Source organism: Coregonus lavaretus (genome assembly GCF_964263955.1).
Source record: "Coregonus lavaretus genome assembly, chromosome: 30".
Taxonomy (NCBI): domain Eukaryota; kingdom Metazoa; phylum Chordata; class Actinopteri; order Salmoniformes; family Salmonidae; genus Coregonus; species Coregonus lavaretus.
This window is the reverse complement of record NC_140017.1, coordinates 18,021,904-18,037,609: the sequence shown is the minus strand read 5'-3', so window position 1 is coordinate 18,037,609 and position 15,706 is coordinate 18,021,904. Positions and strand designations below refer to the sequence as shown.

At 42.1% G+C, this 15,706-nt stretch overlaps 1 protein-coding gene across 3 annotated transcripts in view; it reads right to left on the bottom strand.

The window, feature by feature from the left end:
* The window catches only part of LOC311105912 (alpha-2-macroglobulin-like), a 49,698-nt gene extending 38,159 nt beyond the window's left edge, over positions 1 to 11,539 (bottom strand). For all 3 annotated transcript variants that reach the window (XM_084148142.1, XM_084148143.1, XM_084148144.1), the window contains exons 1-2: positions 11,363 to 11,539; positions 1,249 to 1,432 (exon numbers count right to left, since the gene is read on the bottom strand). In XM_084148142.1, the coding sequence (XP_084004268.1) occupies positions 1,249 to 1,432; positions 11,363 to 11,448 (270 nt within the window). In that variant the 5' untranslated portion in view covers positions 11,449 to 11,539. The remainder of the gene's footprint in view (positions 1 to 1,248; positions 1,433 to 11,362) is intronic.
* Positions 11,540 to 15,706: the final 4,167 nt, after the last annotated feature.

The following is a 15,706-nucleotide window of genomic DNA, read 5'->3' as shown; positions in this document are numbered from 1 at the left end:
CCTCTAGCTCCCAACCAAATAAATCTTAGCTCTCCTGACTGAGTAGCTTGAGAACAGAGGGATTTTTGTTAAAATGGTAGCTAACCTCAGCATAGCAAAGTATGATTAACATAACTGCCATTTCCTTTAATAGGTTGGCTAATTTGCATACTGCACCCAGCCAGGAATCCAAGTTGAGTTCCACACAACATGACTTAGTTACAACCAAACTATTCAGAATAAAAGACTGAAATGAAAGTGTGTTGTTGAATGAATGTGTATGGGTAACTTAAAGCTAGTAAGAATAGTATTTTATTTAGATGACAGAGAATGACCAGTACAGAAGTCAGGAGTTTCTATCAACTGTAATCTGACATACACTGAGTGTACATAATATTAAGAACACGTGCTCTTTCCACGACAGACTGACCAGGTGAAAGCTATGATCCCTTATTGATGTCACCTGTTAAATCCACTTAAAATCAGTGTAGATGAAGGGGAGGAGACTGGTTAAAGAAGGATTTCTAAGCCTTGAGACATGGGATTGTGTATGTGCGCCATTCAGTGGGGTGAATTGGCAAGACAAAAGATTGGTTGAAAGATCAGTGCCTTTAAACGGGCTATGGTAGTAGGTGCCAGGTGCACCAGTTTGTGTCAAGAACTGCAACGTTGCTGGGCTTTTCACACTCAACAGTTTCCCGTGTGTGCTGTTTCAAGAATGGTCCACCACCCAAAGGACATCCAGCTAACTTGGGCCAGCATCCCTGTGGAACGCTTGACACCTTGTAGAGCCCATGCCCTGACAAATTGAGGCTGTTCTAAGGGCAAAACTCAAAATTGGGAAGGTGTTCTTAATGTTTGGTATACTCAGTGTATACACAACTGATGGGGGTAACTGTTCAACTAAAATCAATATGAAGCGAGGCACAGGTTGCGTAACACTGACGGGAAAGAGACCCAATTCAAAGTGTCAGCTACTATTAAAGCTGATGGCTCCGGTCAGTGATAGTTAAGTAAACAAATGACGTCAACATTGAACTAATTGGCTTGTTGACTGTGGTCGGGATGCTTTTGCATGAGAGAAGATAGAATACGGCCACATTCAGTAGCTCACAACGTTGTGGAACTTTGCAGTTAGAAATGGCAGATAGAGCTTGCATGATTCCTTAACCTACATGTCAGAGAGGCATGTTGGTTCTACATAATATATTTATATCAGAGCGTTCCACAACGTTGTAGCCTGCTGAACGCAGCACAGTTGCAGCTGACCTGGAATGAGGTGCAGTGATAGAAGTCCTGTGTTACGGCTTCCTTCAGTAGAATGGTGCTGCTGCCACCCTCCATATCCATCGACACCTTCAACAACAGAGGCTCTGTGGCTTGGTGGACCTGAGCACAAAGTTTCTCTGTGGTCCCTCCTACCACCTCCGAGCTGACTGTCACCAGGTAAATCCTAAAAGGGGAAAAAGTGAAGAAGAGCCTGCATAAATGCAGCTGTGGTAATAATACTTAAGTGGCAGTGTACTCATGAAACTGCTCATTAGTTCCTTTGTAGCCTACTGATTTTTTAAAGTTGGGGACAAAGTGACCTTACTCGTCTCAGGCTGTGCGCCCCACTTAGAGAGGCCAACCAATGAGAAATGGAGGGCACAATTGATTATTTTTCAGACAGTGTTGGAGGGAAAACCAATTAGTTGTTTTGATGGTCTGTCAACCATGTCTTCGGGATCAGAGGCATCATGCCCATTGGGGCACGTGCCCCCTCAGATTTGACCTGTTTAAAATAAATATATATACACACACAGAACAAAAATATAAAACGCAACATGTAAAGTGTTGGTCCCATGTTTCATGAGCTGAAATAAAACATCCTAGAAATGTTCCATACGTAACAAAAAGCTTATTTCTCTCAAATGTTCTGCACAAATTTGTTTACATCCCTGTTAGTGAGCATTTCTCTTTTGCCAAGATAATCCATCCACCTGACAGGTGTGGCATATCAAGAAGCTGATTAAACAGCATGATCATTATACAGGTGCACCTTGTGCTGGGGACAATAAAAGGCCACTCTACAAATGTGCAGTTTTGTTACACCACAATGCCACAGATCTCTCAAGTTTTGAGGGAGCGTGCAATTGGCATGCTGACTGCAGGAATGTCCACCAGAGCTGTTGCCAAAGAATTGAATGTTAATTTCTCTACCATATGTCGTTTTAGAGAATTTGGCTGTACGTCCAACCGGCCTCACAACCGCAGACCACATGTAACCAAGCCAGCCCAGGACCTCCACATCCGTCTTCTTCACCTGCGGGATCATCTGAGACCAGCCAGCCGGACAGCTGATGAACTGAGGAGTATTTGTCTGTAATAAAGCCCTTATCTGGAAAGCCTCATTCTGATTGGCTGGGCCTGGCTCCCCAGTGGGTAGGCCTGGCTCCCAAGTGGGTGGGCCTATGCATTCCCATCCATAGCTGCGCCCCTCCCCAGTCATGTGAAATCCATAGATTAGGGCCTAATGAATTTATTTCAATTGACAGATTTTCTTATATGAACTGTAACTCGTTGAAATTGTTCAAAAGTTTGGGGTCACTTAGAAATTCCCTTGTTTTCCATGAAAACATACATGAAATGAGTTTGAATAGGAAATATAGCAAAATGAATAGGAAATGTAGTCATTGACAAGGTTAGAAATAATGATTTTAATTGAAATAATTGTGTCCTTCAAACTTTGCTTTCGTCAAAGAATCCTCCATTTGCAGCAATTACAGCCTTGCAGATCTTTGGCATTCTAGTTGTCAATTTGTTGAGGTAATCTGAAGACATTTCACTCCATGCTTCCTCTGAAGCACTTCCCACAAGTTGGATTGGCTTGATGGGCACTTCTTACGTACCCATACGGTCAAGCTGCTCCCACAACAGCTCAATAGGGTTGAGATCCGGTGACTGTGATGGCCACTCCATTATAGACAGAATACCAGCTGACTGCTTCTTCCCTAAATAGTTATTGCATAGTTTGGAGCTGTGCTTTGGATCATTGTCCTATTGTAGGAGGAAATTGGCTCCAATCAAGCGCCGTCCACAGGGTATGGCATGGCGTTGCAAAATGGAGTGAAAGCCTTCCTTCTTCAAGATCCCTTTTACCCTGTACAAATCTCCCACTTTACCACCACCAAAGCACCCCCCAGACCATCACATTGCCTCCACCATGCTTGACAGGTGGCATCAAGCACTCCTCCAGCATCTTTTAATTTGGTCTGCATCTCACAAATGTTCTTCTTTGTGATCCGAACACCTCAAACTTCGATTTGTCTGTCCATAACACTTTTTTCCAATCTTCCTCTGTCCAGTGTCTGTGTTCTTTTGCCCATCTTAATGCTATTTAGACATTGGTTGGCATCCACCCAAGTAAGGAGCCATATCTCAGACTGCACATCTTAATCTTTTCTTTTTTATTGGCCAGTCTGAGATATGGCTTTTTCTTTGCAACGCTGCCTAGAAGGTCAGCATCCTGGAGTAGCCTCTTCACTGTTGACGTTGAGACTGGTGTTTTGCGGGTACTATTTAATGAAGCTGCCAGTTGAGGACCTGTGAGGCATCTGTTTCTCAAACTAGACATTCTAATGTATTTGTCCTCTTGCTCAGTTGTGCACCGGGGCCTCCCACTCCTCTTTCTATTCTGGTTAGGGCCGGTTTGCGCTGTACTGTGAAGGGCGTAGTACACAGCGTTGTACGAGATCTTCAGTTTCTTGGCAATTTCTCACATGGAATAGCCTTCATTTCTCAGAACAAGAATAGACTGGGCCTCCCGAGTGGCACAGTGGTCTAAGGCACTGCATCTAGAGATCCTGGTTCGAGTCCAGGCTCTGTCGCAGCCGGGAGACCCATGGGGCGGCACACAATTGGTCCAGCGTCGTCCAGGGTAGGGGAGGGGAGGGTTTGGCCGGCAGGGATGTCCTTGTCCCATCGCGCACTAGCGACCCCTGTGACGGGCCGGGCGCAGTGCACGCCGACTCGGTCGCCAGGTGTACAGTGTTTACTCCGACACATTGGTGCGGCTGGCTTCCGGGTTAAGCGGGCACTGTGTCAAGAAGCAGTGCGGCTCGGTTGGGCTGTGTTTCGGAGGACGCACAACTCTCGACCTTCGCCTCTCCTGTGTCCGTACGGGGTTTGCAGCGATGGGACAAGGACTGTAACTACCAATTGGATACCATGAAAAAGGTTTTTTATTTTTTTTTTTTTTTTATAAACACTATTCTTGTAGACTGACGAGTTTCAGAAGAATGTTATTTGTTTCTGGCCATTTTGATCCTGTAATCAAACCCGCTGATGCTCCAGATACTCAACTAGTCTCAAGAAGGCCAGTTTTATTGCTTCTATAAAAATCAGCACAACAGTTTTCAGCTGTGCTAACATAATTGCAAAAGGGTTTTCTAATGATCAATTAGCCTTTTAAAATTATAAACTTGCATTAGCAAACAACGTGCCATTGGAACACAGGACTGATGGTTGCTGATAATGGGCCTCTGTACGCCTATGTAGATATTCCATTAAAAATCAGCCGTTTCCAGCTACAATAGCCATTTACAACAATAACAATGTCTACACTGTATTTCTGATCAATTTGATATTATTTTTAAATGGACAAAAAATAATGCTTTTCTTTCGAAAACAAGGACATTTCTAAGTGACCCCAAACTTTTGAACGGTAGTGTGTGTGTATATATATATATATATATATATTTATTTATTTATTTTATTTTATTATATACACATACACACACAGCACCAGTCAAAAGTTTGGACACCTACTCATTCAAGGGTTTTTCTTTATTTTTACTATTTTCTACGTTGTAGAATAATAGTGAAGACATCAAAATTATGAAATAACACATATGTAATCATGTAGTAACCAAAAAAAATATGTTATATTTGAGATTCTTCAAATAGCCACCCTTTGCCTTGATGACAGCTTTGCAAGCTCTTGGAATTCTCTCAACCAACTTCACCTGGAATTCTTTTCCAACAGTCTTGAAAGAGTTTCCACATATGCTGAGCACTTGTTGGCTGCTTTTCCTTCACTCTGCGGTCCGACTCATCCCAAACCATGGTCGAATTGCTGCAAAGAAACCACTACTAAAGGACACCAATAAAAAGAAGAGACTTGCTTGGGCCAAGAAACACGAGCAATGGACATTAGACCGGTGGAAATATGTTCTTTGGTCTGATGAGTCCAAATATGAGATGATTGGTTCCAACCGCCGTGTCTTTGTGAGACGCAGAGTAGGTGAACAGATGATCTCCGCATGTGTGGTTCCCACCGTGAAGCATGGAGGTGTGATGGTGCTTTGCTGGTGACACTGTTGGTGATTTATTTACAATTCAAGGCACACTCAACCAGCATGGCTACCACAGCATTCTGCAGCGATACTCCATCCCATCTGTTTTGCGCTTAGTGGGACTATCACTTGTGACCCAACACACCTCCAGGCTGTGTGAGGGCTATTTGACTAAAAAGAGTGATGGAGTGCTGCATCACCCGACCTAAACCCAATTGAGATGGTTTGGGATGAGTTGGACCGCAGAGTGAATGAAAAGTGCTCAGCATATGTGGGAACTCCTTCAAGACTGTTGGAAAAGCATTCCTCATGAGGCTGGTTGAGAGAATGCCAAGAGTGCGCAAAGCTGGTCCTCTGTAGCTCAATTGGTAGAGCATGGCGCTTGTAACACCAGGGTAGTGGGTTCGAAACCCGGGACCACCCATACGTAAAAATCTCAAATATATTTTGATTTGTTTAACACTTTGTTGGTTACTACATGATTCCAAGTGTTATTTCATAGTTTCAATGTCTTCACTATTATTCTACAATGTAGAAAATAGTACAAATAAAGACAAACCCTTGAATGAGTAGGTGTGTCCAAACCTTTGACTGGTACTCTATCTATTTATATACAGTGGGGGAAAAAAGTATTTAGTCAGCCACCAATTGTGCAAGTTCTCCCACTTAAAAAGATGAGAGAGGCCTGTAATTTTCCATCATAGGGACACGTCAACTATGACAGACAAAATGAGGGAAAAAAATCCAGAAAATCACATTGTAGGGTTTTTAATGAATTTATTTGCAAATTATGGTGGAAAATAAGTATTTGGTCACCTACAAACAAGCAAGATTTCTGGCTCTCACAGACCTGTAACTTCTTCTTTAAGAGGCTCCTCTGTCCTCCACTCGTTACCTGTTTTAATGGCACCTGTTTGAACTTGTTATCAGTATAAAAGACACCTGTCCACAACCTCAAACAGTCACACTCCAAACTCCACTATGGCCAAGACCAAAGAGCTGTCAAAGGACACCAGAAACAAAATTGTAGACCTGCACCAGGCTGGGAAGACTGAATCTGCAATAGGTAAGCAGCTTGGTTTGAAGAAATCAACTGTGGGAGCAATTATTAGGAAATGGAAGACATACAAGACCACTGATAAGTCTCCCTCGATCTGCGTGGTGGGGTCAAAATGATCACAAGAATGGTGAGCAAAAATCCCAGAACCACATGGGGGGACCTAGTGAATGACCTGCAGAGAGCTGGGACCAAAGTAACAAAGCCTACCATCAGTAACACACTACGCCGCCAGGGACTCAAATCCTGCAGTGCCAGACGTGTCCCCCTGCTTAAGCCAGTACATGTCCAGGCCCGTCTGAAGTTTGCTAGAGTGCATTTGGATGATCCAGAAGAGGATTGGGAGAATGTCATATGGTCAGATGAAACCAAAATAGAACTTTTTGGTAAAAACTCAACTCGTCATGTTTGGAGGACAAAGAATGCTGAGTTGCATCCAAAGAACACCATACCTACTGTGAAGCATGGGGGTGGAAACATCATGCTTTGGGGCTGTTTTTCTGCAAAGGGACCAGGACGACTGATTCGTGTAAAGGAAATAATGAATGGGTCCATGTATCGTGAGATTTTGAGTGAAAACCTTCCATCAGCAAGGGCATTGAAGATGAAACGTGGCTGGGTCTTTCAGCATGACAATGATCCCAAACACACCGCCCGGGCAACGAAGGAGTGGCTTCGTAAGAAGCATTTCAAGGTCCTGGAGTAGCCTAGCCAGTCTCCAGATCTCAACCCCATAGAAAATCTTTGGAGGGAGTTGAAAGTCTGTGTTGCCCAGCGACAGCCCCAAAACATCACTGCTCTAGAGGAGATCTGCATGGAGGAATGGGCCAAAATACCAGCAACAGTGTGTGAAAACCTTGTGAAGACTTACAGAAAATGTTCGACCTGTGTCATTCCCAACAAAGGGTATATAACAAAGTATTGAGAAACTTTTGTTATTGACCAAATACTTATTTTCCACCATAATTTGCAAATAAATTCATTACAAATCTTACAATGTGATTTTCTGGAGAAAAAAAAAATCTCATTTTGTCTGTCATAGTTGACGTGTACCTATGATGAAAATTATAGGCCTCTCATCTTTTTAAGTGGGAGAACTTGCACAGTTGGTGGCTGACTAAATACTTTTTTTCCCCCACTGTGTGTGTGTGTGTGTATATATATACACACACACACACACAGTGCATTCGGGAAGTATTCAGACCCCTTGACTTTTTCCACATTTTGTTACGTTACAGCCTTATTCTAAAATGTATTTTTTTAAATAAAATAATCTATCTACACACAATACCCCATAATGACAAAGCAAAAATAGGTTTATCTACATTTGTTCACATTTATTAAGACATTTAAAACTGAAATATCACATTTACATAAGTATTCAGACCCTTTACTCAGTACTTTGTTGAAGCACCTTTGGTAGCGATTACAGCCCCGAGTCTTCTTGGGTATGATGCTACAAGCTTGGCACAACTGTATTTGGGGAGTTTCTCCCATTCTTCTCTGCAGATCCTCTCAAGCTCTGTCAGGTTGGATGGGGAGCGTCGCTGCACAGTTATTTTCAGGTCTCTCCAGAGATGTTCGATCCGGTTCAAGTCCGGGCTCTGGCTGGGCCACTCAAGGACATTCAAATACTTTTCCCGAAGCCACTCCTGTGTTGTCTTGGCTGTGTGCTTAGGGTCATTTTTATCTTTGTTGTTTCTCTGTGATACTACTAGCCACCTAGCAATTGTATGAAGTTCGCTTTAGCTAGCCCAGACATGTTCCCAATCTCCCAACCTCAAAGCTACCAAGAAGCCATTTCAGGCTATCAATCAAGTTAGAGTAGCTAGCTTGTCTAACTCTCTTAGCTGGCATGCCTGTTGACAAGGTTGGAAACTTTAGAAAAGCAAGCAGTTACTAAATGTATTGAATAATACTCACATTCCTTTCAATCTTTTACCCAGAACAGATATGCAGAGAAGCATATTTAGTTTATTTAAAAGGGGTAATCTGCAGTTGCTACAACCCTTTTTGACTTGTGAATGAATATGTACCATTGATTCTTGAAGAATAAAACTTCCAGATGCCGTTTCATAATTTGATCATCCTATTGTGGCAGGAATTTTCCTGTATAGCATGAAATGCAAACTTGTAGTGTATTCAAGGTTTTAAAAGGCTTCTAAAGTTTCCAATTTCCACTTTAAAATGTTAGACTTGATTTGCCCTAACAGAAATTGTATCAACCCCTACACAATTTTAACATTCATTATAATTCACATTTACACTTGCTGCAGGATTATTTTCCTGCTGTAGCAAACTGGCTCAAATTAAGATCCTACATCTGTATAAATGCCTCATGAGCTTAGTTCAACTGTCATACCCCATCAGAACCCAAAATATAAGTTGTTCCACGCCAATATTTGTGACTTGTATCAGGAAACTAGGCGTATGTCGCGCGTCACTACTTCACAGGAGAGGCATTTGAACGTAAACTTTTATTTATTTATCTAAATGCGTTTTTTGGAAGAAATGACTTCTGGAACATGTGAACTTTCATGTGCCTTAATAACAAAATTGTATGCCATCTGTAAATACTAAATAAAATGGTTAAATTACGAGCCTAGTTGGTTTAGCCACGGAAAATGACAGGAACCTTCCCGCTAGCCATGATTGGCCGAGATAATGTATGGGCTGGACATGTCGTGAGATGTGTTCGGATTGGTCTGCCATGTAGCATGCTTCGGAGAAAATTCTGGTGTTTGATTGCAAATATGCAGAGGGAGTCGAAAAGAGAACACACAGAAGGCTGTTGTATAAAACACCTGTCTTCGGATTACATCTTCAAACTAAGGGCAACCATGGCATCCGTGACAGAGAGGGAGAAGTGTCCATCCATGTATACGGGTATGATAGCCTAGCTAGCTACATTTTCAGATATTATGTCAGAAAGTTGTTTTAATTTCAAGTTAAAGCATACTATTAGCTAGCTAACGTTACGTGTATGATCTGTGTAGTAATATTATTCATATCTCAGAGCCATTTGCATTGCTAGTTATAGCCTAATGTTAGCTAGCTGGCCAACATTGAACCTGGTTGGTTAGCTACCTGCAGATTCATGCAGGGTAATAACATTATGAGTTGGGATTATGGTTAATTGTTTCGCTAGCTAGCTGCATGTCTAAACAAAAGACTCCACTATGCAAGTAACCATTTCACTATACCTTCCGTATCCTGTGCATGTGACAAATAAACATTGATTTTATTTGATATAGTATGCGTTTACCAGAGACGGTAATGTGAAGAACATGACCTGCACCAAAGTCAAATTAGGATATAACGTTAGGTCAACGAGACAGTGTCCAAATTCTAAAATTCTCTGGTAGACTGTCCTGCTTTTATTTCGTCACACTCACAACCGTAAGCTATTTTCTGTAATTGGCTCGCCATTAACATGTAAATAATGATCTTGTTGTGAGTTTATTTTCCTGTAATAATGAAGACAAATGAGCTAAAGTGAAGATGTTGTCAGCTATATGATATAGTCATTATTTGAACTGGCTAGCCAGCTAACTTAACATTAGCTAACTAGCTAACAAGCTAGAAACAAACCAAAACATTGTTTACAAAGTTGCTTTTAGTTGCCTGGTTTGCTAGATTGACATATACTACATTCATTTTTAAACGGGTGGGTTTATTGGTGTTAAAATACACTAGCTATGCTATTTTGGACCACCAGGTTTGATGTCGGACGACAATAAAATGTTAATGATGTCACTGCGACAACTGTAGTATAAACCAGCCTTTAGTCTTGAAATCTTTGGTTGTTTAGTACATGGCCTCACATGTGAATCCTTAAAGAGATGGGTGGGGCTAAGGCTTAAGAGGGTGCGAACGATGCTGAAAGGGTGTAGACAAATTAGAGCTCTCCAGTAGGTTTACCAAAACATTCAAGGGTCACTTTCCCATTGTTCCTCAACTGTAGTGTATGATATACCATTTTTTAGCTCTGAGTCTCTACTTAAAAAAAACTGTAAACAAAGTCAATGTAAAGAAACCTAGCCTAAAAACATGGTTAAAACTATAATTTTGATATCATGGATGGTCAGTCTTTGCATCCATAGCTCTGTCAAGGAATTTGAGAGTGGTTACATTTCTCCAGCCCCATCCCTCAGCTTTAAACCGAAACAGGGGCTGGGAAACACTTTGCTATCGTTTTAAGTGCAGATTGCCGCTTTAAAAAAAAACACCAGTCAGGAGGATACAGACAGCTCAAGAGGTATGCAACAAAACAAAAAATACATATTGTTGACATAGAATTAAGAAGAATGATTACGGCTTTAGATTGCAGGAAAATCCGTTTCAGGCGTTTGAAAAATTCAACGTTCACCAACTTCAGGACTGGGGCCTAAGCCCCTTACGGACCACAGCCATCCTCACATACTTTGTGCCCCTCCGATTTTGAGGGTGCATGAAGCCCCTGGATGATTGCACAGAGTGACATTGAAGGAAAGCACACTAATAGGGACTATGAAGGACTATCACAAGTTTGATTTGTAACCCAAAAATGTACAGGCCTATTTGCCAGTATGTCTCATTAGATATGAAAAGCCTCTCACGTGCACAGAGAAAAAGAGAGATGAAATTGTACTTTTCCTGTCCTGTGGCCTTACCACTTCTATCTTTTTTGTAATGTTACTCACAAATGAGACAATTACAAGCAGATATTCAGCTATAATAGTGCAGTAAGCATATAACCGATTTTATTATTATATGCAATATTATGTTTATAACTAAAATAATTATATTGCTCAGGTGGGCTACCCTACACATACAGGTGCATAGCCCGCAGAATACGGAGAACAATTAATTCCTAAATTTGATTATAGACTGTTGTATGCAGTCAGGCATGTAAACAATTGCTTGTTGTGAGTTTAATCCCTACATTAAATGCCGAAAACACTACGTGTTTCTACTGCCTACTACATCAAATGTTTTGTACCGTACTTACGATTCATTGAAGGTGCTCGATGTCGCAGTTCGTAAAATCACTGATGTGATAAATACAAGGCAAAGTAAATTGAGAGCCACCGCCATAACCGTGGTACACAGCCTGTCTTCCTCCGCACTTCGAAATTATCCCTTCCCTCGTCCAGATGGTCAGGAAAGTTGCACAAACGGTGCTGTTTATACCCGAAATGCACTCTCTTGTGTCACTCTCTTACAAATTCTTTGGAACACCACAGCCACCTCCCGTGTCCTCCCAATTCCGAAGAAGTTCTCAAATAGTCACAGCCCCCCGACCAATGGGATGGTCAGAATGACAACCGAAATACCTCAGGCTATTTTTCCCTAATAGTGTGCAACTACAGCCCAAAATCCGGTGCGTTCCTGCATGTGGGCATTTCGCCTGCAGGAACGCCTCCCCCCTCGAACGTCCCTATTGTTCATGCATGAACGCCCCCCCCCCCCCCCCCCCCTAAAAATTATTATGTTTTAGCCTACATTCCACCATCGAAATGAATGGGGATACAACAAGCTTTATCGTTTATAAAGTATGAATGGTAGCAAAAAGCTATGTTGAAGCAATCTAAGTTAAGTCAGTCGGCTGTCAACGTTGGGTTGGTTTTTGTAGCTGAAACAGATCAACAACAGTGGCGAGTCCAAAATGTTTAAGCTTACAAATAGTATCAACAATCTTTTTACAACAAATCTAAGTTGAGTCAGTCTGTACGTGTCAATGTTGTTTTGGTGTCTGTAGCTTTTATAGTTCAAGAGTGTGGCAATACAAATATTTCCCATTGAAGTCTATGGAGCTTTTATGCAAATGTAAACTTATAGTTTAAAAAGTATAAATGGTATCAAAAACCTGTATACAAGCAACCTATTCCAGACCGGTCTGCACGTTTTAAAGTTTGAATGGTATTTCTACCTTAAACGGTGGAAGACTAGTAGTGACCAAAAAAGTCCCATTCAAGTTTATGGCCATTGAAATGCATTGGGATTTATACAAACGTTTGTAGTGTGAAAAGTATAAGTAGTATCAAAACGTTTTTTTCAAGCAACCTGGAGACAGTCAGTCTGCACCTTTAAAATTTGTTTTGGTCTCGGTAGCTTTTTTTGCGCTAGAGGTTCCAGCAGAAGACAAATAATAATAACTATACTGAACAAAAATATAAACGTAAAATGTAAAGTGTTGGTCCCATGTTTCATGAGCTGAAATAAAATATCCCAGAAATGTTCCAACCCAGAAATGTTCCATATAGACAAAAAGCTTATTTCTCTCCACTTTTGTGCACAAATTTGTTTAAATCCCTGTTGGTGAATATTTCTCGTTTGCCAAGATAATCCATCCACCTGACAGGTGTGGCATATCAAGAAGCTGATTAAACAATAAAAGGCCACTCTAAAATGTGCAGTTTTGTCACACAATACAATGCCACAGATGTCTCCAAGTTTTGAGAGAGCGTGCAATTGGCATGCTGACTACAACAATGTCCTCCAGAACTGTTGCCAGATAATTGTATGTTAATTTCTCTACCATAAGCCGCCTCCAACGTTGTTTTAGAGAATTTTGGCAGTACGTCCAACCGGCCTCACAACCGCAGACCACGTGTAACAACGCCAGCTCAGGTCCTCCACATCCGGCTTATTTACCTGCGGGATCATCTGAGACCAGCCACCCGGACAGCTGATGGAGTATTTCTATCTGTAATAAAGCCCTTTTGTGGGGCTCCCAAGTGGGTGGTTCTGGCTCCCAAGTGGGTGGGCCTATGCCCTGCCAGCCCACCCATGTCTGCGCCCCTGCGCAGTCATGTGAAATACATAGATTAGGGCCTAATGAATTTATTTAAATTGACTAATTTCCTTATATGAACTGTAACTCAGTAAAATAGTTGAAATTGTTGCATGTTGCGTTTATATTTTTGTTCAGAATAGAAAAGTGCATTTCCTAAAGAAAATGTGTGTGCTTGCTAGATTGTCTTAAAGTATTTATGGTTGTGAAATGAGTGATATTAGTGATAGTCACTGCAATGGTGATGGTTGTAACTGGTTATAGTTGAAAAAGTAGATAGATGGGATAATTGATTGATTGATAGGATAGCCTGAACTTGAGAAAGTTGGTTTGGTGTCTCTAGCTTGAATGGTTCAAGAGTTGCTATTGTTGTTTGCTGGGTTATTACTGATTTATGCTAATTTGAATCGTTTTTTAAATCAAGTTTTTATCATTTTTGGGTTGACAGGACAAGAAAACACAAATAAGCAGACATTACACAGATACACACTTACCGTTGACAGTGCATGTCAGAGAAAAAACCAGGTCGAAGGAATTGTCCGTAGAGCTCTGAGACAGGATTGTGTTGAGGCACAAATCTGGGGAAGAGTGCCAAAAAATTTCTGCAGCATTGAAGGTTCCCAAGAACACAGTGGTCTCCATCATTCTTAAATGGAAGAATATTGGAACCACCAAGACTCTTACTAGAGCTGGCCGCCCAGCCAAACTGAGCAATCAGGGGAGAAGGGCCTTGGTCAGGGAGGTGACCAAGAACCTGATGGTCACTCTGAGAGAGCTCCAAAGTTCCTCTGTGTAGATGGGAGAACCTTCCAGAAGGACAACCATCTATGCAGCACTCCACCAGTCAGGCATTTATGGTAGAGTGGCCAGACGGAAGCCACTCCTCAGTAAAAGGCACATAACAGCCCGCTTGGAGTTTGCCAAAAGGCAACTAAAGGACTCTCAGACCATGAGAAACAAGATTCTCTGGTCTGATGAAACCAAGATTGAACTCTTTGGCCTGAATGCCAAGCGTCACGTCTGGCGGAAACCTGGCACCATCCCTACGGTGAAGCATGGTGGTGGCAGCATCATGCTGTGGGGATGTTTTTCAGCGGCAGGGACTGGGTGACTAGTCAGGCTGGAGGGAAAGATGAATGGAGTAAAGTACAGAGAGATCCTTGATGAAAACCTGCTCCAGAGCACTCAGGACCTCAGTCTGGGGCGAAGGTTCACCGTCCAACAGGACAACGTCCCTAAGCACACAGCCAAGAGAACGCTGGAGTGGCTACGGGACAAGTCTCTGAATGTCCTTGAGTGACACAGCCAGAGCCCGGACTTGAACCCGATTGAACATCTCTGGAGAGACCTGAAAATAGCTGTACAGCGACGCTCCCCATCCAACCTGACAGAGCTTGAGAGGATCTGCAGAGAAAAATGGGAGAAACTTGCCAAATACAGGTGTGCCAAGCTTGTAACATCATACCCAAGAAGACTCAAAGCTGTAATTGCTGCCAAATGTGCTTCAACAAAGTACTGAGTAAAGGGTCTGAATACCTACAGTACCGGTCAAAAGGTTTAGAACACCTACTCATTCAAGGGTTTTCCTTTATTTTGACAAGTTTTTACATTGTAGAATAATAGTGAAGACATCAAAACTATGAAATAACACATATGGAATAATGTAGTAACCAACAAAGTGTTAAACAAATCAAAATATATTTGAGATTTGAGATTCTTCAAATAGCCACCACCTTTACCTTGATGACAGCTTTGCACACTCATGGCATTCTCTCAACCAGCTTCACCTGGAATGCTTTTCCAACAGTCTTGAAGGAGTTCCCACATATGCTGAGCACTTGTTGGCTGCTTTTCCTTCACTCTGCGGTCCGACTCATCCCAAACCATCTCAATTTGGTTGAGGTCGGGGGATTGTGGAGGCCAGGTCATCTGATGCAGCACACCATCACTCTCCTTCTTTGTAAAATAGCCCTTACACAGCCTGGAGGTGTGTTGGGTCATTGTCCTGTTGAAAAACAAATTATAGTCCCACTAAGCCCAAACCAGATGGGATGGCGTATCGCTGCAAAATGCTGTGGTAGCCATGCTGGTTAAGTGTGCCTTGAATTCTAAATAAATCACAGACAGTGTCACCAGCAAAGCACCCCCACACCATAACACCTCCTCCTCCATGCTTTACGGTGGGAAATACACATGGGGAGATCATCCGTTCACCCACACCGCTTGCTCGTGTTTCTTGGTCCATGCAAGTCTCTTCTTCTTATTGGTGTCCTTTAGTTGTGGGTTTTTTTCAGCAATTCGACCATGAAGGCCTGATTCACACAGTCTCGTCTGAACAGTTGATGTTGAAATGTGTCGGTTACTTGAACTCTATGAAGCATTTATTTGGGCTGCAATTTCTGAGGCTGGTAACTCTAATGAACTTATCCTCTGCAGCAGAGGTAACTCTGTCTCTTCCATTCCTGTGGCGGTCCTCATGAGAGCCATTCATCATAGCGCTTGATGGTTTTTGCAACTGCACTTGAAGAAACTTTCAAAGTTCTTTAAATGTTCTGTATT